Here is a 25,244-nt window from a genome sequence, read left to right on the forward strand (position 1 = left end):
ATGTTTTATATACAACCCGTGGGGAGGGTTTTGGTGAAGGGGGAACACAGGAAGGGGTTATACAGGTTTTTTGTCATTCCTTCTGTGAGGTGAAATACTGACCTCATAGAATGTCCGGTGTGAATGAAAAAGATGACAGGTAAGGACAGGAATTTGAGCTGCCTTAGGTAGATAGGTAGACCTTAATCGAACCCTGAAGGTAAATTCAGGTGTTGTAACACTGCAGGAACAGCAGTAAGCATGCAAAACAGGATTAAGTAGAAAGTAGAAAGGAATAAGATTTGTTTTTAAAGCATAACAATGTAACAAATAGACTTAAGAGTCAGATATTTTCTAAACTTCCTTCCTTCATTCCTGCTTCTCTATACCCATTACACATTAATCTGTATATGTACAGTACTGTATACATGCTGATTATTGTCTCCACCAGGCCGAAAACATGGGGAGAGAGTATGTTTTGCACTCCGTCCGTGTCTGTCCGTCAGTCCGTGTGTGTGTCCGTCCATCCATCAGTTTCAACAGATTCTATCCTTTTTGTCCATTAGCTCTCCTGATGTCTTTTCTCTTCTCACAGAAAGAAATGATTGAGTGCACACACAAAAATCATTTCACCCACTAATTTACACCTGTAAACCTCTGATGTGACAATAAAGCTGATTCAGACCAAAATATTGTCTCCAACACACGTTGACTGACAGAAAGGGAAGCATTTTAAAAACACATCTCAGGGCCTTGAATGGTTTTTTTTGTTTGTTTTTTTTACTACTGGAGAAATTAGTATGAGGAAATTGAAGACATGAAGCCATACTTACAGGGGATTGCCGTCTCTCTTCTAAAGCCTCAGACTGAATCTTCCACTGCAAAAGGCTATTAAAATAAAATATCTGAACAGTGATATGAAGGACAGTAAAGAAATGACACTTTACAATTCTTGAAATGTACTTTGGACAATTTATTAAGTGCATACAATTCAAATAACCAAATTAAAGCCATTGAACCATCACACAGTGCCTACATCTAACGTATGTGTTCCCTTGTACCAAACTGGTCATGCAACTTCTGATCAAAGTCTTTTTCCTTGTACCAAACTCATGCAACTTCTAAAGTCTATTTCAATCTGGCACAGGGGACTTCCTTGACAAAACAAGATTATTTCGGCAAATGTCAGATACAGCAGATATACACGAACACAATAAACACATATTGAATCACCCAATTTCTACATTTACATTCTAATAGCATGATAAATACAAACATTATCCCATAGCTTTTAATTAATGCACAGTGGATTTTTGTCTTGTTAAAAGAAGTAAGACAAAGTTGATGATATAATGTAGATATTTTGCTAGACATTGCGTTTTAAATGAAGCTGTAAGCATTACATTTAAAGGATAAGACAGTGGACTTATGCACTTAAGTGTAGACATTGACCCTCAACAGCAGTAGGGCTATGGCATATATGTAGATAATGGCCAACATGCGAATCATTTAAGCTGGCACCAACTCACCACTATAAATATGACTTACTTATTATTTATCGTCTGAAATATATCACCTACTGGAAACCAAAGGGTTGGACATGAATGAACAATTTGTTGCTTAGGGGAAGTGTGTGTGTGTGTGTGTGTGTGTGTGTGTGTGTGTGTGTGTGTGTGTGTGTGTGTGTGTGTGAGAGAGACAGTATGTGTGTGTGTGTGTGTGCATGCAATATAGTTCTAGTTATGGTATAGTGCTTGGTGTGGACGGCCCTTGAAAATACCCATAAAATTTGTTCTGGAACGTAAAGTAAGTTGTGCATCATGTTCATGAACATCGAGACTGGTCATACAACCTTGCTAAGCACCATTACAGACGAGTCAAGTTCATTTAGAGGGCAAAAAAAGACCAGGACATTTTAATGACTCATAATTCTTCGTGGAAAAAAGGAACCTGTGACTTGACAGAGACCAATACATGACTGTGCTTGAATGACGTAATGTACATACAGTAGAAGACAATGAGGACATATTTGAAGTACATCTGGGTGTGTGTGTGTGTGTGTGTGTGTGTGTGTGTACATAGAAAACAATGAGGACAGCTGTGAAGTACATCTATCTATTTGTTTTTGTGTGTGTTCAAATATGTTTCCTCACACAAGGATCTTGGCCATGACAATGGTGGTGATTGTGGCCAGGGTCAGCGGAAGCACGGTGACCGTGGGCAGTCCGTTGGCTGCATTACACAGGTCAGTGGCACAGCATGTCTTGGTCATCTCATAGACTTTAGAGGAGTTGGTGCCAGGCAAGTTCACGGTCTCCGTCTTGTTGCATTTGTCCTCTGCTATACACCCCTTCATCGTGATGCTCACAAGATCTCCAACTGTGGAGCGAGATGACAAGTAAATAAACATCCCCTTAAAGGTGGTTGCACACTGGACGCGTTTTTCGGAAAACCGATGGAGAAACGCAGCTATAAATCCAACAAACGTGTCCAGCAGTGTGCAGGGTCCTTTAAGCCCCATTTAATATTATATGAAAATAGCAATGGGCATGCCTATAATGACATGCCAAAAACAGGGAAGCCAGGTTGAAGGAGATTAACACACACACACACAAATAATATAATACACAAACAGTAAATATATAATTATTGAAAGTTGATCACTTGGTTGACTCTAGAGGTAACAAGACAACTCACCCCGTTTCTGTTTTCCTCCCAGAATTTTCCCCAGTGAGGGGTGGGAGAGGCTGGACAGCAGACGGCTGGACTTTGAATTTCTCTAACTATAAACTTTCATGACAGCAGACAGCCTAAGTACAAATATAATTTATGAAAAGCTACTACAGTGAAGTCTGTTCACGGAAGTTGTTGTAGGATATGTGGGGATTATCTGACGAGGTACCATTTGAGTGGGCAAAACCTTACATATACTAAATAATACTAAATTGTTTATAGGGTCAATATAAGTAAAATAATATAGCCTTTCCACAGGAGTATCTTTTTATATTTTTCCAAAAAGAATACAAACAGCCAATAGCATATTACAAAGTTTCCCCCTCACTGGGGAAAATTCCGGGAGGAAAAAAAGGGCACGCACCGGGGTGAGTTGTCCAGTATTCACTCTAGACACAGAAAGGCAGTGATAATATAGTTAAATGGGTGAACTAAAGTCTGTAAAGCTATTGCATTTATTGTGAAGCTTTATATTAACCGCAATAGACTTTTACTGTAGCATTATGTGTACTGTAGGCTACATACATAAATAGTCATGTCACTGAATTCTATGTCATACATGTACAGGGAAGCTTTGGTGCAATGAAAGTGGGATTTACCAGTTGTGCAAACAAACTTGATTTCCAGGATGGTAGAGAGCCACAATGGAAACAAGCACCCTGGGGCTTTTTGATTTATCTTTTAGCATCTACAACTTGTACTACCTGTTAACAACCCTGTCAATTGTCAGATGTTAGAAATGATTATGAGTATTGATGTATTAGTCCTTTACAGAATAAAACCTCGGAATAAGCTTTTTTTCTCGTCCAGTATATGCTGGACATACACCGACAACCATTTTGTTCTGGAAACCTGTGAAACCCTATTTATGCTTACCTGCACTACAGCATCAGCTGCCGTAAAATAGCCGACCTACAAGCTCATCACGTGTTGTGAGCTTGTATAGGTTGGCTATTTTTGTCGAGAGACGCCATTATGCGAAGGAGCATAAATTGGGCTTCACTGGAAGGCTATACTGCTTGATGGTGGCTTTCAGGCCGAACAGAACATTTTCTCTGAGACTTACCTGCTTTTCCGACACCGTTGTAGCAGTGTTGACCAGCGTCGCATGTTTTCTTTGTGGTGAGGCAGAGGTCCCCAAAACCAATTGCACAATTGTAGCACTCCAGAGCATGTACTGTGCGACACACAAAGACAAGGACAATATGTTGTTGTTAAGAAGTTGAAGAACAATGAGCTTCAAGTAATTATGTTCACAAATCAACATGTTTTATGTCTGTGTGATGCAGTAAACATGCCATCATTTGTCACACAAATATTTGTGGTGATTGCTTGTTGCCAGAGTGACTTGTTTGGACAAAGGGTTGACCTAGGAGAGCTGTTTACTCGGGTCCAGTGATGGGTTACGTGAAGTTCACCTGATATCGAGTGTGGTGTGGAGTAATGACACATGCAGAGCAGAGAGTAGACTACTTTGTTTGTCTTTTAAACACAGAAACAAAGCTCAAAGCTATTTACCAAACGAGACAATAACAGGACTACACCCCGGTCAGCCATGTCACTTCCCAGGCTTGTGTCACACTCCCATTATGATTTTTTTAAATAAATTTGTATTCCTTAAGAAACCTGTGGGGTACTTGCCTGCTAAACTGGGATTTTAACGACATTCGACAAAGATGGTTGAATCCCCCCCCACAAGAGCAAAGTGATGCTAAAACCTAAAGTTATAACTAATTGTGGGTGTCGCGCACTGATCTACAGATCTACAAGCTCAACAAGGTTGAGCTTGTAGAACTGCTATTTTCGTGTTTCGTAACATAAAAGAGCACAAAGAAGTAACCAATCAGTCTCCCACCAAACGTTCTTCATTGACTTTGTGAACCAGTAACTAACCAGTAGCCATTACCTTAATTTAGTCGTTGTTGTAAACTCTAAGTACTGGACCCTCGTCTGGTTTGACAGACAGGTAGTGTGTGCCGGTTGGGTGGTGTGTGACAATCCGGTTGAAGTATACCTTTGGTACTACGACAGCGGCGGCGGGCCGGGTAGAACAATAACACGACACGAGACAGTATCACGCTAAAGGTTCACAAAGTTTATTAAACACACAGGAACATATATAGTGCTGGATCCCAAATGACGTGACCACAAGATATCAGACATAATAACCGCTAACTGCAGCAAGGCTGACCTTGCTGTCTGAGATGTCTCTCGTAGCCTAACTATAAAGTATGCTACAGTTCAGGCAGTACACAATACATATCAAGTACACTACAAGTACACAGCCATGGGCGATCAGATTAGAACAGTCGTTATGCCAATTAATCCTCCCCACACATTTCTGTGGCAGGCTTGCCACTGCTGTTGTACCCTACTGGCACACCTGCCAGTGAGGAGCCCCTACCGGGAGGATGTAGGGCCTGAGCCCTCCGTCATCATCCTCCACACCTGGCTGACGGGTAGGAGCCTGTAGGAGTCGCTAGTGCAGCAATCTGAGAACCCATCGTCAAATAATAAAGGAAAAACAGGGCACTCTTTTCCTTATTGAAGGAGTCAACAGTCTGTCTCGAGAGACTACGTAGTGCACTGCAGAGACAAAGCACACTTTCCCTGCCTGGCTTCCTTCCCCAGAACACAGCCAATAAATATAGACGCTTGGCCAAGTTCAGCTTTTCCAAACTTAACCAGCTCAGTGGCCTTGGGGTAGAGTGTCTGGCATGTCTGCCCTGAGACTGGGAGGTCGGGGTTCAATCCCAGCCGGGTCATACCAAAGACTCTAAAAATGGGACCCAGTGCCTCCCTGCTTGACACTCAGCAAGGGTTGGATTGGGGGTAAGTCCCTGCGACATACGGTACTAGCGTCATGTCCAGGGGGTGTACTTGTACATCAAGCTGCCTTACGCTACAGAAACAGGAGATAGGCTCCTGCCCTATGGGCCTCATGGCTTGGCAAGGCTACTTACTTGGCCAAGCTGGATGCACTGCGATGGATTCAATCATTCAAAATATTAGACTGCACAGTGCTGGACAGGTACCTTACCCCTGCCCCCATGAGTGCCTCATTTACAACAATGCAATACATTTCATTTTACTGTCATCTCTATGTAACCAGAGTTGCCACGCAGTGATAGTTACTGCCTCGCAGTGGTGGTCTATGGTGGTGCCTGCTGGTCAATCATAATTAGCCATACCCCGGGCCTAATGCATACCATGCTTTATTGTCTATTTTACTCTCAATGGGTCTTGGGACAATAATTTACTAAATGATCATCATGTTGTATTGAAGAAGACTTGAAACAAAGATTTGAAATCATAAACTAGTTAGGAAAATGTTTACGGAGACAATACAAAGTGTGATTAAGGGTCATTTCCCCATTGAATTGACGGGGAAGTATTTTTGCATCCGTGTCTTTTTCTACTCAACTGCAATTATAAAGTATGAAACATGTCAAATTGTTAAATACAAATTATCTTACAGTAAGGTCTGTAGTAACATGCAGTAACAAATGTGCCTTTAGTTTTTTTTTGTGCCAAATGTGCCTTTTCCCCCATCTTTTTGATGGGGAAAAGCATGATATATGACATTGGAACCCAATTCCAAATAACATAATACTGTATGTACACCACAAACGTTTTAATTTCAAGGAGCCCCATAACTTTGAGAGTTAATACAGACCTGTAAGGATCCATTTGTAACAACCTCACGTAACCCTTACAGTTCGGGCCCCACTTTACCCCGTCCCTGACGTACACCATCATGTGATTTACGAGTTTCCACACCTGCCTTGCAGCACCAGTTTCGGGCACACCCAGGCTCAAGCGCCAAGGATTATAGTCTCAGGTTACAAGACAGTGGCACTCCCTAGCGTGCACGGGACTGAAATAATGGCGAAATGTTCTGTATGGAATGCCTTTGACTCCTGGCAGGACTATTATAGGTTTGCCTTTCTGAGTTAACAGCTTAAGGATTATTTTATACTTTGTTGTGCAGAGACAATGGCTGATCTACAAGCTCACAAGGCATGGCATCGTTTGCTTATTTTCTATATCTTTTGAAAATGTTTAACTACAATGACATGCCCAAAATAGGGTTAGGATATTAATGTGGAAATATAGAAGTGCCAATATTAATACACTGCTAATCATAAGCACTAAAGTAACTTCATATACAGCTGCACTGTGTTCAATACTGTACTGTGCTGTATTGTACCGTACATACTGTAGTACTATATAGTACTACAGTACTATATGTACTGCAGCACTGTATATACTGTACAAATTGTAGTGAAAGCAGCATAATGTGTAGTCCACAGTGTAGACGATTACATACATTGTATGACGTTATGGGTCACATGATATACGTTTCTGCAACAACCGGTTTGCAAAACAGGTTATGCAAACACATAACAAAAATAAATGGGAGTTTCCCCGGACACTCAGCCGCATTCCTAGGATGAAAGCTCATTCACGCAGCTAACTGTGTTAAGTGATCGACACTTTGGTACAGTCTGAGGCAGAGGTAGGTCTGAGGTCTGAGGTAGGTCATTTGGGGAACTGTCAAAAGAGCACAAAGTGATGTTCATGTACAGTACCGTACAATATCATTGGTTTTAGTTGTCTGCCTTCAGTGCCTTGATTGTGAGACATGGCCTCTGTCTACCATGTACTACTACGTCTGGGAGCAGACTGACATCTCCATGACATAACATGTCTGCAGACTGCAGCAACTTCACTTTGTGTGTGATGATTATCATTTACTGAAAGGCACAATTTGTAAGGTTTGCGTGTCCCATGCAGAACATCCGACAAGAGATTATTACTGGCCCAAGAACCAGACTGATAACTGTGTGCATTCCCGATGTTGAGCTATGTCGTGCCACAGTAATTGTTTGAGCAGTTACGAGGTTAAGAGGTTTAAAGTGTGGTCTCGTTGAGAAATGCCACACACACACAGTCATGTGTTCAAGCACAACATACATCCTCCTCCCTAGTTTGTTTTTCCACCTCAGTGTATTGATCTCCAGTGAACACATGCACTGTTCTGGTGTGCTTGTTTGCATGCTTTTATATATTGTGAAAATTAGTTGGCTTGCAAATAACAAACAGCACAACAGAAAACAACCCATGATGACATCTACAGTACATGTGTGTGTGTGAGTGTGAGTGTGAGTGTGAGTGTGAGTGTGAGTGTGTGTGTGTGGGGGGGGGGGGCAGCTGTTTTTCCTTTGTTTTGCCAATGGTTTCCCAGATTGGTGTGTGGAAAATGGAAAATGGTACAGTTACTGTATATAGTGCCTTACAGGGTGTGCATTACATTCACCCACATCACACAGACGGATGAGGCAACCATGCAAGGCACCAACCTGCTCATTGGGAGAAATTAGGGGTTCTTGCTCAAGGACACTTCGACACCAACTCAAGGGGAGTCTCAAGAGACACTAGTCTGATATAGGCCACACATGTGTTTAGTCTCTAAAACCATATTACAATATTTTATGACCCTTTAACATCGGTTATGATTATCTATGTTTTGGGACACCTTAGCGCCTTAAATCCTGGTCTGGTTTCTACTCTAACTTTGTCCAGTGTTCCTTCTCCGTGACAAGAAACACCCATAATGCATCAGGATGTAACATCATCACTTTAAATAAAGTAGAAGGAAACAAATGGGCGTGGCCTCCCTACACACATTACACGTCAGTCACACCTTTCACTGATAGCATCTCAGCTGGAATTCAGATTCCTGTTTGTTGACAGGTGAAACGTTTGATGTATCCACAAGTAGACTATCCCATTAAGAAATGGGAAAGTACATAAATATTCATTCATTAATTGAACTACTTACAACCAAGGAAGGAATTATTGCGCAGGTCGCATTTACTATGAAAATCGTACATTTCCCGTCAGTCACTCAATATCCCCATACATGGGAATGCCCCCAAATAAGCCCAGGTCTGGTGACATAACGTGACATCATCAGGGATGATGTAATAATTACATCATAAACACTCTTCAAATTCAACTAATGATAACATCAGCAGCAGCAGTTAAATATTCCCAGGGCGAGTGCGTTTATTGAGCAAATTCCTTTTTGGATGTAGGCCAAAAACACATCAGCCCCAACTTTTGGCAAGTATTGTTCCCGCATGACCTTGAACGTGCGCCAGGCCAAATGTCACGTCAGGTCAGGAGCTTCGTAGGCTTTGTCCTCACCTGTTTTTCTGTCATAGAAAAGCGGAGCAGCATTGACTGACCAGCTGACAGGCTGTCACAGGCATCTAAACATGTATTCACTCCTAAAATGTTAACATAAAACTGTATATGTACAGTTTTATGTCTTATTTGGCAGTCCTTTGTGCCATAAGGCTTATGGTGCTGAACGAAGAGATCAACATTGTACAACACATGGATCACCCAATAAACAGACGCAGGGTCATGGAACTGTGGTGGCCATCATTCACTCTCCTCTATTTTGGGCATGTAAAAATAATAATATATTATAATAAAATAAAGTAATAATTGTGAACATTTATTAAAAAATACAATCTACAAGCACACAACTCACCTTATTGTGAAGATACCCAATTTTCATATTGTGAGCTTGTATATATGACAAGTACATAGGGCTAAGTGGTTAATGGGGAACTGGAGTGATGAGGAATTTCTCGTGTCTGGCACATGATGAAATTTTTAGAATTCTATTAAGAGCTGAATGCCATGGCATTCAGCTCTTAATAGAATTCTAAAAATGTTGTACAACACCATCACTGATAGGCGTCAGGAATACATATTCCTCGACTTTCACGGCAAAATTAGGGAATTTACAAGCCACTGTCTTCAAGAACAAGTCATCTCCAACTGGAAAAACTGCTTTAAAAAAAAAGGCTAATTTAAATATAAAAAAAAAAAAAAATTGGCTTGAATTAAGATGACTTGATTGATAGATATCAGAAAGGGCCTGTTAGCTCAACACACAATGCAATACTTTGTTTTAAATAGTGTTCCACACAAATGTCAGCAGCATTATAAGTTTAAAGTTATATACAAAAAAAACCTGTACTAATTCTATTTTCCATTCTATTTCCCATTCCAAGTTAGTTTGTCTTATGCCAGCACTGCAATTTTTGGATAATATATTTTTGAGTGGGCTCTTGTTGAGCTCAGCTGGTCATTTTGAAAGTAGCTCTCAAGTAAAAAATCACACCTGTGTGAACTGAGTGGTGCAACTCCCCCCACCCCCCTCTCTCATTAGCAGGCAACAGTGCAGCACTATCTCTCTCTCTCTGTTTCTGGCACAACAGCGCCGGAAACTTCCTTTTCCCTCTCAATAAAAGCTCTCGCTTACGAGAGCTTTTATTGAGAGGGAAAAGGAAGTTTCCGCTTCTGCTTCTTCCTGTCTGGCGACTACAAAACAATACTACAACATGACGTAACCACATCATCCGGCCCCAGCCCGGATCATACAGACTTTTGAAACAGACCAGGCTTTCCTCCGAGGCAGTGGAAAGCCTGGTGAGGCGAGGTTAGGGTGCCACAGGTCTGTATTTTCCCCCTTTAATCTTCTGCCCCCTGCTGTCTGCCCAATGACATTGCAGATTATGGTCTGTTAATTTTAAGATGTGACTTATATTCATTGGAATGCGTTCTGAGGGCAGCATTTCATTTCATTTGTTCTCTATCACCTGTCCAATCAGTGAGAGCAGTCACTTTGACTGGCAGTCGTGCCTTGTGAGACTTCTGCCATCGTTTGAAACTATGCCTAATGTTGCAAAATACATCTCCAAATTATTTTACACCACCAGAACACTTGGAAAACATTAGCTATGGTCCATAGCTCTAATGCCGTTACAGGGCATAATCATAGAAGCATTAGAGCTATGGACCAGAGAGGAAAACATTAACTAGTAAGAACAGAATGCCAAAACAGAAACAACAGAAACCCTTCAGCCCTGATGCTCCCATGAGAGAAGAGAACAATGACAACTGTATGATTATAATAGGACTGTAGACATTGTAATTGGATAACACAGCTCTGGTGTAATTCTCTCCCTCTCTCCCTCCCTCTCTCTCCCTCCCCCTCCCTCCCTCCCTCCCTCCCTCCCTCTCTATCTCTCTCCCCCACCTGGGGGCAACATTGTCCAAGAACTCACAGCTAAAGTAGAAGGCAATAGAGCTCAGGTTAAAGAAAGTCAGCTTGCTATTATTTCATAATCTGTAACCTGAAGACTGAGACAAGTCATGGTACAGCATGTGGCCTTGTTATTATCTACGCCAGGCTGTAGATTATGTTTTAGTCCTGTTTGTGTGTGTGTATATATATATAAGTGTATGTGTACGTGCAACCGCTGGACCATTCAGCCACAAACATTTCAAGCACACTGCAGTAGGTCAAGGAAGGCACTCTCCAGCCCACATTATTCTAAATCGGCCTCATGGCGACACTATTCCAGACTGCTTTACATTTTGGTCGTACTATCAAAATGTATCCATCTCCGCATTCCTTGAATAGTGATGCTATTCCTATATTAGGCCACGCCTATTTCCACCAATAGATTTTTCTATTTTTCTAGATTTTCTATTTAAAAAGAAACTCACAAATCACCACACATTAGGTCATACATATACATTTTAAATACCATCCACATTCCATACTGACTGGGTTTGTAAGAGGGGGCTTATTTTACAAAAAAACTCACTTGAATCAAGTACTGTATAGGGGCCTCTACACAATGCAATGCCAGAGCCTATTTCACTTACACCCTGGTCTTGCGTTACCAGACTATTGCTTCTCGCAATTTCCAAATGCTTTCATCATACATCATACAGTTTGGACCATTAATAGGGTGGCACCCCAACTGCAAAAAGTTGAACCGTATGTCATGGAAAAGCAATTTCCCCATGCAGCTTCCATGGCCAAAGGAATCATTGGGTCCAGTCAGCTGGAACCCACAACTTACACAGTCCTTGGTAGGGAGTACCTGGTCTGGTATAGCTTCCTGGATCGCTCCTTTCTAGTTAAGCTTTTGTGATTTAACGATAGAGCACATGGTAGACTGGACACACCATACGGCTGTCAGGTTGTTTAGAGATCGTGTGACTGACCGTACACAGTGAAGAGATTATAAAGAACCGTGGAGGATGAGGACCAGTATTACCAGCCAGCAGTCAGATTTGTACCCACATCACAAGAGTGCAGAACATATCATTTACCAAGTGGTACCAGGACGTTCCATCCATCTTATTAATCACCTGGAACAAAAAGTCTTAAGTGTCAGCCTCAGCGACGCGGCGACGCCCATTGCAAACTGCATCTATCCCAACAGGTAACAGGAACAACACACATCCAATTCAACACAGTCACGTTCAAAGGGCAAATAGAGGCATTAGAGCACTTGTTAAATAACGCAGGCCTATAATAACACGAGGAGTTTGTGTTATTGGTCCACATCCAAATAAGTATCAAAATTATGTGTTCAATAAACACTCCCTCGCCAAACAGCAAATAGAGGCATTAGAGCACGGGTGCAGTACTTAGTTTAGACTAGTCATTGGTTAGACCAGTCATTAGTCCTACAACCTATCTCAAACCCTCACCCTAACCCCAACCTCCCACGGGGCAGCACACCTAAACCTAACCTTAACCCTCTCCCAACCCTTAACGCATCCCTCACCAACCTTAATCCGGTCGTTTTAACGCACCCCTTACCAACCTTAATCCGGTCGTTTTAACGCACCCCTCACCAACCTTATGTCTAACCAATGACTAGTCTAAACTGGGGTAAGATTTCAATTACTCCAGGAACAACAATGTATGACTCAACAGCCACCTTTTTTATTTGGAATCCAATAACTTCATATAGGGTTTTACTTTATATATCCTTACTTTGCAAACTGGACATAAACTGTACAAAGTACAGTACGGTACTTGTGAACTGGACAAAGACAAACGGTCATAATGTGGTTTCAAACATCAACGGGAAGTCCTCAGAATGGACCAGGACATAATGTCGAAATGTCGGGTTGTCGGAATGGGGGTATGTCGAAATGCCGGCATGTAACCGTTTACTCGTTGGTCCAAACACAACCTGTCAGAGAACCGTCTGACCTTAGATGACAAACCAAATGTGGGGCAAGGCACAAAGTGCTACACAGTAGGGGTGTAACGATACATTGTAACAGCGATACGAAACGTATCACAATACGGGTAAAATGTATTAATTTAATATGAATATAAATAAGTAGCCTAAACAATGATTCTCTAGCAAATACATGGACATTATATTTGAACACATACAGTATGGACAAACCCATACCTTGACATGAACACAAAATACACACATTTATCGATAGACCAAGTGTAGCGATATGTAATGGAAAAGTAATTAAACCCCTCTTTTTTAAATTTCTTCTTAACATAGTTAGTTATACATTAGTATTGATACAACCGATTATTTGCATTGCAAAACGATTCGGTACAGAGAGCAGTCTCAAGTTGTATAGGAACAAAACCTCAAACTATCATCACCTGTATGTGCAACTCACTCTTCACTCATGAATAACTATCCAATAAATCTAATTTGGAGGCAAAAGCGACAACAATGTCCAGAATGTGTCCTGAACAGGGACAGGCTATAATAGTGCAACTTCCCAGAATAAAGAGGTGTGGTTCGAAACAAGAGAGGGGTTTCAACAACTACAATGCTCTAAACAAGGATGAATACACCTCACAATGGCGACCAGTCACTTCGCCATTGTTGAGGAAAAGGATATTCTCCCCGACAGTTGACAGGGAGTTATTGAGTTTGGGTGAGTTTGCCTCAGCTGTAAGCAGATGAGGAATTTCTCATCCAATGTCTGCATGGCAGGATGAGACATTCATCTCTTAATAACAGCTCTGGCTCTATAAGCCCCTCGTGAAAAGACACCTTACCCAACCCAACCTATAATAATGTGTTTATAGTAATCACAGCACACAGACCATGAGTACACACACACACACACACACACACACACACACACACACACACACACACACACACACACACACACACACACACACACACACACACACACACACACACACACACACACACAACCTGCTTATCTAATGTCTGGAACAGTATAGTGGCACCTTGCAATGCAGCTCACTGGAAAACAGATCAGCCCAGGGTCCCAAATAAAATATAGCCTTATCAAGGCTCTTTATGGTTTATTAAGGAAATCAGATAATCTAGCTCGAAACCATATATTTTCTATAGGCTAGTTTTATAGGCATCGTTTACGTTTTCACACATTGTAGGCTACTTTAAAACTTAAAAAATACACATGCTAATGCTAAAATACTAAAACTGGGTTAAAAATCACCTCAAGCCCACGACTGAGATTCTGAGAATGAGATTGATCGATTATGTTAGGCTAATTAAAGATTATACAAAAAAAAGAGGTGTCCTGGTCTTTCTTGAAGCTTAGCAACCAACATAGAAGCCTAACGCATTAATTGTGTTCTTACCAAATGCAAAGCAGAATCCAATTGCAAAAACGCCGAGAATAATTCTGTTCATTTTGAAGAATTTGGCGGGGGTTTGCTTTGCAGAAGTCGTGAAGTCTTGGCGTGTATACGCCTGGTCCGTTATAGTTAGACTGATGAGATGACACTGTGCAAACTGTCATAATGTGGTTTCAAACATCAACGGGAAGTCCTCAGAATGGGGACACACACACGAACCTGCGGCACCTTGCAATGCAGCTCACTGGAAAACAGATCAGCCCAGGGTCCCAAATAAAATATAACCTGTCGCCTGATAAGGCTCTTTATGGTAGATAAATGCATGAAACTACGATGGAAAAAGCAGAAGGAAAGCAGATAATCTAGCTCGAAACCATATATTTTCTATAGGCTAGTTTTAGCATAGTTTTCACACATTGTAGGCTACTTTAAAACTTTAAAAATACACATTGTACCTAAATGCTAAAACTGGATTAAAAATCACCTCAAGCCAACGACTGAGATTCTGAGAATGAGATTGATCGATGATGTTAGGCTAATTAAAGATTATACAAAAAAAAGAGGTGTCTTGGTCTTTCTTGAAGCTATAGCAACCAACATAAGCCTACGCATTGATTGTGTTCTTACCAAATGCAAAGCAGAATCCAACTGCAAAAACGCCGAGAATAGTTTTGTTCATTTTGAAGAATTTGACGGGGGTTTGCTTTGCAGAAGTCGTGAAGTCTTGGCGTGTACGCCTGGTCCGTTATAGTTAGACTGATGACACTGTGCAAACTTTTCCACCGTACCACTATTTATAATCTCACACGATCCCTCACCATAGAGTATTAAAAGGAGGTCCTTCACCCCTCTCTCCCAAGACGTCACCGTTAGATCCAATGCAAGTTCAGGGAGAAATTCGGCAAATAGTCCACGACCACACCCTTATTTGCTGCGGGATATTTGTTCGGCAGGTGCGTGTGATTATATGCCCCATGGATGCATGGATTATGCGGGAGCTATATTATTATCTAAGGGAATATCTGCTTCTTCAGCTTAATTTATTGTATACTGTAGCCTACCTATATAGCCTACAGTTCTGTATTTTATGTAGGCTATATAATAGAATAGAATAGAATATAGAATACTTTATTGGCAGTTTGTAGGCTGCACTTTCAGATAAATTGATAAATTAACACTGAGGATTTACTTAAAATAAAAAGCATTAGATCCCAGGATATTGTTTTTTTTTAAACAAAAAAGGTTTGTGTCGCTAAAAATGTAAAGCTCTAAATAGGCCTATATTTTGTTTGACTATAGCAAGCAATAAAGGCCTAATGATATCATAGAGATATCAGGGGCCGGTTTCTTCCAAAATGTAAAATACTAAGAATAAATGTATAGAAAATGGTTGGAAATAGCTTAATGTAATAGGCGGCTAGGCCTACATGATTTGAACATGCAATTAAGGATTCAGGCTACATCATTATCAGACTATGTTCAACCTAATATCTCTAAATTGGCTGTTTACCACAGGTTTTGTAGCAATGTATAGCAATTGTAGGTCTTAGATGTCATAAAAAAAAATCTGCCCCCATTGTTAAAATAAAGAGTCCAGAGTGCTCGTGGTTCTATTGTTCTGGTTATCCAGGGGTCTCCCTGGTTCTGTATGAGATTGGATGATAATGATATTATCATGAACCTGGAATATAACACTGGAATATAGAGCTATTTCACACTTAATTTAACAAAACAATATCACTTACACCACTTTTAATGACAGGCATGCAAGTTTCTGAGTTGCGGGATGTGATGAGACATTTCTGCTGTGTCATTGTGTATGAAGGTACATGCCATCATGTGACAAACAGACAACCGTTATGACACAAACCCTCATTTAGAACAGTGACTTCCAATCTGGAGTTCAGGCCGGTGTGTTTGTTGGAGTCAAAAATAAGATTTGAAACATTGTTACATTATAACTCCATACTATAGTTTCCAGACATTTTATAAATAATGTATAATCTTGAAGATGCCTTTATAGTCAGCAGTGGGGGAAAGTAACTATAGTACATTTACTCAAGTAGGCCTACAGTGCAATTCTTTAAGTATTTTACTTTGCTTGAGCACTTCCATTTTTGATTATAATACACTTCACTACACGAGACTAGGGTTGCCACCTTTGAGATCTTGAAATAAGGTACACTCTTTACGCCTGCCACGGCCTTGCGGCACAGGCGTGTGCGGCAAGCTTAGGACGGCAATAAGTTGAAGCAATAAGTTGAAGCAATAAGTTAATTGAAGCAATAAGTTAATTGAAGCAATAAGTTGAAGCAATAAGTTGAAGCAATAAGTTGAAGCAATAAGTTGAAGCAATAAGTTGAAGCAATAAGTTGAAGCAATAAGTTGAAGCAATAAGTTGAAGCAATAAGTTGAAGCAATAAGTTTCCCTTCAACTTATTGTTTATGCTATCCACAACTTTTAAAGTAGAATTTTGTTTCCCAAATGAGCATAATAGCATAAAGTGTTCTTTATGTTATATAGCATCCGAGTGGTTCTTTAAATGGGCACAATATTTAATTATATTGATTTATATTTATATTAGACTTTAAAAACTCACCAAACATTAGACAATCAACTATAATAGTCTACTGAAATAGCAGGCTAACCTATCCCCACATCAGCAGCCACGATGTGGGCTATTGGGAAGGTATTAGAAATACTACTGACATGACATCTTGTAAAAACACGGATAAATAAGATGATAAATAATATAAGGTCCCATACCGAATCGATCTCAGGAGATGTTTGGGTCATGAAGAACTGAAAATGAACTGAACATGAAGAACACGAAAAGATGAAATTACCTACCTAGGTTCCATCATGGAGTCAAATCTTTCCGGTGATAAAATGGCCACCAATGTAATCAAAAAAGTCAACCAAAGAACAAGATTCCTATATACAGGATCTCCTCACTGGTCAACAAAAACACCTTGAAACACTAACAGGAGCCCTCGTACAAGGTTTCTTTGACTATGCATACACCTCCTGGTACCACAGCACCTCAAAGGCCCTTAAAACAAGGCTCCAGACTTCCCAAAACAAACTGGTCAGGCTACTACTTGGCCTCACTACCCGAACCCACCTCACCCCTGCCCACTTTGACAGGCTGGAATGGCTTAGGGTTGACGACAGAGTACAGCATCCTGCAATGGGTCTGGTCCACAAGATTCGCTACACCACCAAGATACCCATGTACCTGTCTAAATACTTCCTTAATGTCAACGAAGTCCACACCCACAACACCAGAGGGAGTTCAACAAACCATGTGCAACCCAGATTCGGCACAAACAAGGGTCTAAATTCATTCCGCTCCTACGCCACCAAAATGTGGAACGCCCTACCAACAGTCATTAAGACATGCAAATCCAGCTTGACTACTTCAAAACTGCTCTCAAAGGGCACCTACGGATGGCTGCAATTCGAAACTGGCCCCTGTAAAATCTGAATCCCCCACCCACCCCTTTTCCCCCTCACTTATATGTTTCTTTTCCCTTTTTACCTCCTCTATGATGATTTGCTGTTGACTATAGTTGTGTATATTCGTACATCTCTTAATGTTTTGATGAATTGAAAATGGTGGACCCTATTGTAAACAAGTGTAATGCTTTATGGTGTCGTCCACTCACAGTTAACCGTTTTTTGTATTGAGTTGTACTTGAAATGTACTGTAATTCTGCAAATGGTTAATAAATCAATCAATCAAACTGTGACACTACTGTAATGTTTGGTTCTTCTGTGATCTTATGATCTTACTGGTTTAGGCTACTTTAGGTACTGTGTGACTCCCGGTAGAACAATTGTGCTGACTTTAATATTTTGTTTTGTTCATTATTGTTAAATTCAGTGTTGACGTGTAGGGGCTAGTTAGGAAAATAAGGAACAAACTGACATCAAACATCATTTAATTCTCAATCTCAAATAAGATGATTCTGTATTTTAAGGGACAGGTGGCAACCCTACCTTTTTTACTCCACTACAATTTTTAACAGCCTTATTTACAGGTTAGCAGATTTATATTACTAATACAAAACATACAATAACTGATAAATTACGATGTGTGTACATGATATATATAATATAATATATAACGTAATTAGAATCAGCCCCATCTTTACCAGTGGCAACGTTAAGAAGAGATGTACATCAGCCCATTGCACCTTTCAAAATGATCATACCTAAATATAATTCAGAGCCATGGCTCAGTGAACACACCCGACACCAGAAGAGCCAAACGCAAATGGAATCAAAATAATCTGCATGCAAGCTAGAAGGTCCTGGGTTCGATTCCCACTGGGGACACTGTGGGCGTTGGGGGCGGGTTCCCTCCTCCACGTCATCAGTGCCCATACCCGAGACGGGTTTGGCGAAAGGGCCTTTCTGTGTGGAGTTTGCATGTTCTCTCCGTGTCCCCTAGGGGTAGGTACCCTCACAAAAACATGCAGTAATCCTGGTCTCTAAACTACCTCCCCCTGGCCAGCCTGGGCACCTGATGGAGGGGAAATTAACTGGTCGGAATAACGTGTGCCTTCCATGCGCTACGTCCGGCCGGGGAAACTCTCCCCTGTCAGGTGAAAAGAAGCAGCTTGGACTCCTCATGCATAGAAGGTAGCATGAGGTCAGTCCGCTGCGCCCAGGATTACATTAGATAATTGACACTGGGTGAAAAAATGGGTTACAAAATCGCGGGATAAACCCTCTATACTTAGCAAACTGGGCACAAGCTACCTCTATACTTGGTGCGCTCTTTTTCCCTCAACACCAAATGTCTGTTTTAACAAATGTTTCCCCCAGAAATTAGGGACGGTGGGATTCAAGTTGTTAAAGCAATTAGGTCTACTACTTATCACAAATAACAGTAACACCCCATGTTTAACTACATGAACACCAGTGTTCCTATTCTGGGGGCAAACATTTGGCAAAAATACCAGCTCTACAAGCTCACAAAGCATCGCAATGCTACGGGTTGTGAGCTTGTAGATCAGCTATTATTCTCTATTAGTGTAGAACAAACGCAGAAGGGGCCTAGTATAGACTCCTGACGGACTCCGATGATATATAGGCATTAAGTGATTAAAGTGATTAATTCCGCCATTTCAATTATTCCATCCATAGAACCATCCCCTGGTGGGGAACCATCTACTTTTCAATCTACCATTTGCATTTTCAATCTCACCTAACATTCCAAATTTACTCTGCCAATTAGAACATCTCTCTTAAGATGTCTTGGAAACAGTTAGTCCCACTATCCACCCCATTACAAATAATGTAATAGCCTATCTTGTCCACATGCCTCGTCCACTAGTCCAAGGTCTTCAAACCTTTCTGAAAGAACCTTTTCCGCTACCGTTGGTAATGTGACGTCTCAAGGCTCCGCATCAGCCCATCTCATGTGTGGTGTTCCACAATGATTATCCATGGCCCTTTATTGTTTCCTAATGATATGTGCCCCATAGGTTATTGATAAAAATGTAATTGTGTAGTTTCAAATACAAACTGTCAGGATAGCACACATTCTGAGTAGGTTACTGTTTGACAAGTGCTGTCATGTTAACAAAATAGATTGTGATTCAATTATCATGAACCCTATAACTGGAAACGAACAAACTAAGACATTCTGAAACTACTCAAAGAGGGTTCCCTTACTTTCCTGGAACTGTAAGACCCGTTTACACTGAAAGTTAATAATAAGAAATGTAACAAATGACTTGTAACAATTACGATATGTACGGCGATGCCCTACGTGACCCACCCGTTTACTGAAAAATAAAAATAAAAACAAAGTTTAAAAAAAATAAAAAATAGATTGTGATTCAGTTGACTTGGTTGGTTTGAATTGGTTTGAGTATATATATATGTATAATATGTACGTCTCTGAATGAAATCCGTGTTCTACATAAGACCTGGGTGTCTCATATTGATAAACAAATGTCTCAGAAGAATCCTGAATATACACTGGCCAGAAAAGATCAGCACAAATGATCTATAGATAGATAGAGAAATAACTCCCAACAGCAGACGAAATTGGACAAAGCAGATGGAGATGGATCGGGCGCACACTACACAAACCAGTGTCATATACCACCAGACAGGCTCTGACTTGGAACCCTTAAGGGAAAAGAAACAGAGGCCGGCCCCAAAACACCTGGCGGTGGGATCTCCAGGCCCCAAGAGACTGGGATACACCTGGTAGAGGTCCCAGGTAGAAAAGAAGGCCAGTGACCAAGAACTCATGGAGGATCCCTTGTCAACAGCCTGGCTATGCCCTATTAAGGGTGTCAGGCATAAGTAAGTAGTCTAATATTCACAGACAGATGACATACATACAGTAACACCTGACCTCCATGTCTATAGTGGTGTATTATGGTTCAGAGCTCTGTGGTTAAATCTGCAGAACCCTTCATTTAACCCAGTCCATTGCTAACACATAGATTGCAATTCAAATACCAGGTGTCCGGAATAGAGGGTATGCACATGACATCATCATCCAACCCGGAAGTTATGCAGGAATGAGTGGCAAAAAACTACTTTCTGGCATTGATAAACCACATCCAAACAGAAAAGTCATATCTAATTGCATTAAACAACGTTAAACAATGTTAAACTCAATTTGCCACTCGATTTGCCATTCACTTTATGCATGCGCATACCCTCTATAGTGCTCAGGGCGTGAACGTAAGCAAGCAACCTATAGTGTTTACCTAATATTCTTGTTAGGATGTAGAATTGTGCAAACATACAGACAAACCTTAATGTTACCAGAGCCAGTTAAGCCTGATGGCAACATGTTGGAACAGCTCCCTTCCTGGAACAGTTTGTTACTGGAGGACTTTTTGCCAGCTGAAATAATGCATTGTCTTACAAGAATCCAATAGGCTGATAAAAAAATTATATTATTTTATCACCACTTAATGATCCAGACCTGATTATTCTCACTCAGTTAGCTTCTTATTAAAAATCATATTGTTGTCACCAATGTTTATAAATGTGATTATAATTTAGTGTCAGTGTCAGTGTGCTGATAGTGGCTGTCCTGAAGTTGTCAGTGTCCTTAGAATTCAATGTTTGTGTGTAGACTCATTGTGATGACTCATCCCTCAGGGTCTGGGAAAGATGTCGCTGAGACAGACAAGTCTAGTCTTGCCATCAACATAGTCAGGCTTGTCAAGCTTAACAAATATGCTTGGAGTAAAAGACGAACCAGGTTAGTAAATGACTGACTGATACCTTAAATGGGAGTCCGCAAGCAAGTAATTTGTTAGTCCCAGTTAGAGAGCAGTCTCAGTGATACCCATTTGGTACAACAATTGGGTAAGAGTTATTCTAGATTTGCCAACAAACCACTGAATGCCTGCCAGTGAATGTGGCTTTTAGGGGTGTGATCTGGATCCTGTGTGTGTGTGACTGTGTGTGTGTTGGGGGGTTGGGGTGGGGGGGTCAGTTATGAAACATCATCATTACTTGAAATAGTTGAATAGGAGGGAGGTTGTTTTGGCTCAGCCAAATGCATTCTTTGTATTGCCCACAGATCCACAGATCTCAGACGGCTTTCTCAACACTGGTTGCTGGCGCAGAGACGTCGTTTAATCCTAGCAGCCAATAAGACAGAGATGAAGGAATAAAACAAGTGTAAACAACATAATAAAGTGCAAATGAGCAGGACAAATAGACAAGACAAATAGAGGATTATCATTCTACACAATTAACTATTTTCCATAGTCTATATATAGTATACTCATGTTTGACTTGACTGACTGACTGATAATTTAGTTATGACATCCTAGGCTATTTTAGCATGTCCACTTGGATTGACTTATCCATTTTCTATTTGTATGTGTATATGGTCAAAGTGTCTGCACCTCACAGACATGGTTGATTGGTCATGTTTTCTTGTGTTGGGTCTCGTATGTAAACAATATTAGATAGCAATTTAACCTTGGAAGAAGTTACAGCATATGCCTTTAGAGTTGCCTGCTTAAAATGTCAACAATCCTAGTTGCCCAGGGAACTACGCAAATCATGATGGTTGACGTGATGACGCTTGACGCAACCAGATGTAGCATCCCATAATATGTACTGTATAACACTGTATCAATGTTTAACTCATCAGAAGAACATACCTGGAACTATGCCTTTCCAACGCTTGTAAGATATCTTCTCTGGAATAAACCCAAATAATATTATAACAAGAAGTTTCCTCTCTGTTATTGATTTGATCTATCATTACTGTCAGATAGATATGAACCGGGACTTACATCGCTAAATTGAGCTAACACTAACTATTGAATATCTCTGTAAATTTGGTTTTATACGTTGTGTGAGTTGAAGATCAATACTTTTCGCCAAAGTCTGAGATTTGGAGTAGAGGGAAAACGTTAGGTGGGTCGCCCAAGTACAGAGCCCTGGAGGACTCCAGTTAACAGGCTTAAGGTTTTAATGCTGCAGGGTGTGGCAGCCTTTCCTGGAATATCTTAAAAACTTCCCATGTGCCAATCTGACTGCCAACCTTTGGATACCTCCCATTTCCTCATCTCCCTTTACGACTAGATTTATTTTGTTGCTTTTTATTTTTATACTTTTTTCTGTTCTGCCAATGTTACCATTAGTGTTCACGCTGTCACTTTCATTGTTACCGTTAACCTTAAACCATGTGCCTGGATTCTATTGTTCAGTTTAAATGAACCAAAATCCAATCAAACTCAGTTGAAAAGACCATATTGTACTGGCTGGTATGCATGTTCAAATTCACATTGGCATATAGGCGGGTGCAGCATCATCTAGCTGGCTTTGAGATTCCCAAGGTTCTTTGCATACCAACATGTGCATCGCATCCAACATCATACAGAAAATGTGATTACACTTGAACCGCGATTTATGACTTTGGTTGTGTGAAAATGCTAATTAAAAAAGCATCCCAGATATGACTAAAACCCCAGGTCAAGAAGATGGAGGAAGAATTCCAGGTATGTGATTCAGTTGTGAGAAGCTCACATCATGTCAGTAACTTTCTCATGCTGTTTCCATTCGCTGTCGTTTCTTCCTTTAAACATATTCTGACCTCAGACACAAAGAGAGACTTACCTCACACACACACACACACACACACACACACACACACACACACACACACACACACACACACACACACACACACACGCACGCACGCACACACACGCACGCACACACACACACACACACACACACACACACACACACACACACACACACACACACACACACACACACACACACACACACACACACACACACCCCGTTTTCTTGTGGCTAATGTTCTTGGAGGGAAAAAGTGTTTAATTTGACCCCTAGTGTGAGCTGCGCCTTCCATGTTGTTATACACAGTACACCAACTAACAACATTGGGAAACTCCTCAGGACAAAGTAGAAACCAGTTCAATAGAGCTGGAACTGGGCTGTTTCACATACTGCTGTGGTCTGAGGTTTCCCTGAGTCATATAGGAGGCTCCTCCTCCTCTCTCCCTGGAAAAACTGAGTGAGGCACAGCAACTGAACAGAGACTGAAAAGACCTGACACTGTTTTAAGAGACAGACCATGACAGCTGTTGAAGGAAAACAGATTTGTGTGTGTGTGTGTGTGTGTGTGTGTGTGCGTGTGTGAGTCACATGGCCAAGCCTCTGTATGAACCAAACAATTGTTTGTCTCATGACATAGGTGAGCTATAGGAACTGGGATGGGCAGACGCTTGTTGCCATGAGATTCACACACACACACACACACACACACACACACACACACACACACACACACACACACACACTTTCAACAATCCACCGGTCGGTTTGTCTTCCTTAACTTGCAACCTGGTGCTCCTATTTTGGGCAAAAAAAATAATAAAAAAAAATAACACCTGTGTGAACCGAGTGGTGCAATTCCCCTCTCTCTCTCTCTCTCTCTCAGGCACAGCAGTGACATCACTACCCCTCTCTCTGTTTCTGGCACCCCCTACTGGTATTAATAAATGCACGCATGCAGCAGTGTTCCAATTTCACGCATGCGCACACCACTCGTGCTCATGAACGATACACACGGATATTGCTGGTTGTAGGAGTGGTTGCACCACTCAATAACCAAGCTCACATCATGTCACAATGCAATGCCTTGTGAGTTGTAGATCAGCCATTATCTCAACTTTGTGCACAACACCGTCTTACGCTGAAGTATAAAGATTAAGTGGTTAAAACCTTAAACTGAGAAACATAATTACAGAGCAGACAGATCATATGGTCATGTTTTTGTTTGGTGTACTCAATACCCGTGTGTGTGTGTGTGTGCACACACAATACTCAGTGTTATGTGAAATCCTGATCCTGCCACACCTAGCAGACACTCCTCCGTATTCTCTTCTATCGGTCCGGAAATCTTCCTTCTCTTTATAGACTTATATTTAGTACTGGAACACTTAGCAAGAAATAGCTTTTCAATTATCCCCATTAAATAATGTCTCACACACAAAACAGCAATTATCAACCAACATTTCCTTTAAGTTTTCCTTGTAAAGTTTGTAAACTGAGTAAGTTGCGATGTACTTGCTGTTGCCAAGGTGTGTAGATACGCATGGATGTGTTTGAGGTATCAATTACAATATCATAGCACTTGAAGACATTTAGCAAAGGAGCATGATTGGAATGTACACCGAGAAGGCAAAAGCCAAATTCCAATACCCCAAATCTCGGCCACTCGCTCACTCCCACTCGGTCACTCCAGCATGGCAAATTATGGTGAAATTGGTGACCTGCCGAAATATGTTACCATCTTGTGGACTTCACACAACTTACATGGAGGTCTTATGTGGCCTGAATACCGTTAGGTTGAACTCTGCTAATGAACAAACACAAACTGCAACGATTTGCATTCGGACACTGACACCGTCTACACGATTGTCACATACTGTATTTCAGCAGGTCACCAATTTCACCATAACTCATGTTGGAGTGAGCGAGTGTGAG

At 41.0% G+C, this 25,244-nt stretch overlaps 1 protein-coding gene across 2 annotated transcripts; it reads right to left on the reverse strand.

The window, feature by feature from the left end:
- Positions 1 to 937: 937 nt before the first annotated feature.
- Positions 938 to 15,006, reverse strand: LOC310862058 (protein Bouncer-like). 2 transcript variants are annotated; one of them, XM_083769795.1, is made up of 3 exons: positions 14,846 to 15,006; positions 3,779 to 3,889; positions 938 to 2,358 (listed from the first exon to the last, which is right to left on the reverse strand). In XM_083769795.1, exons 1-3 carry the CDS (start codon positions 14,895 to 14,897, stop codon positions 2,129 to 2,131), a joined length of 393 nt encoding a protein of 130 aa, XP_083625921.1. In that variant the 5' UTR covers positions 14,898 to 15,006; the 3' UTR covers positions 938 to 2,128. The 2 variants fall into 2 exon arrangements, with proteins under 2 accessions (XP_083625921.1, XP_083625920.1); XM_083769794.1 differs by lacking the exon at positions 14,846 to 15,006 and adding an exon at positions 14,222 to 14,353.
- Between the last annotated feature and the right edge of the window lie 10,238 nt (positions 15,007 to 25,244).

Source organism: Protomyctophum parallelum (assembly GCF_964188405.1).
Source record: "Protomyctophum parallelum genome assembly, chromosome: 1".
NCBI lineage: Eukaryota > Metazoa > Chordata > Actinopteri > Myctophiformes > Myctophidae > Protomyctophum > Protomyctophum parallelum.

What these genes read in the sequence shown, in the direction of transcription:
- LOC310862058 (XM_083769795.1), bottom strand. Translation starts at nt 14,897, where the DNA reads ATGAACAAAACTATTCTCGGCGTTTTTGCAGTTGGATTCTGCTTTGCA. An exon ending in TGGATTCTGCTTTGCATTTG is followed by an intron (nt 3,890 to 14,845) that starts GTAAGAACACAA and finishes TGTGTCGCACAG; the next exon opens with TACATGCTCTGGAGTGCTAC. An exon ending in CAACGGTGTCGGAAAAGCAG is followed by an intron (nt 2,359 to 3,778) that starts GTAAGTCTCAGA and finishes CTCGCTCCACAG; the next exon opens with TTGGAGATCTTGTGAGCATC.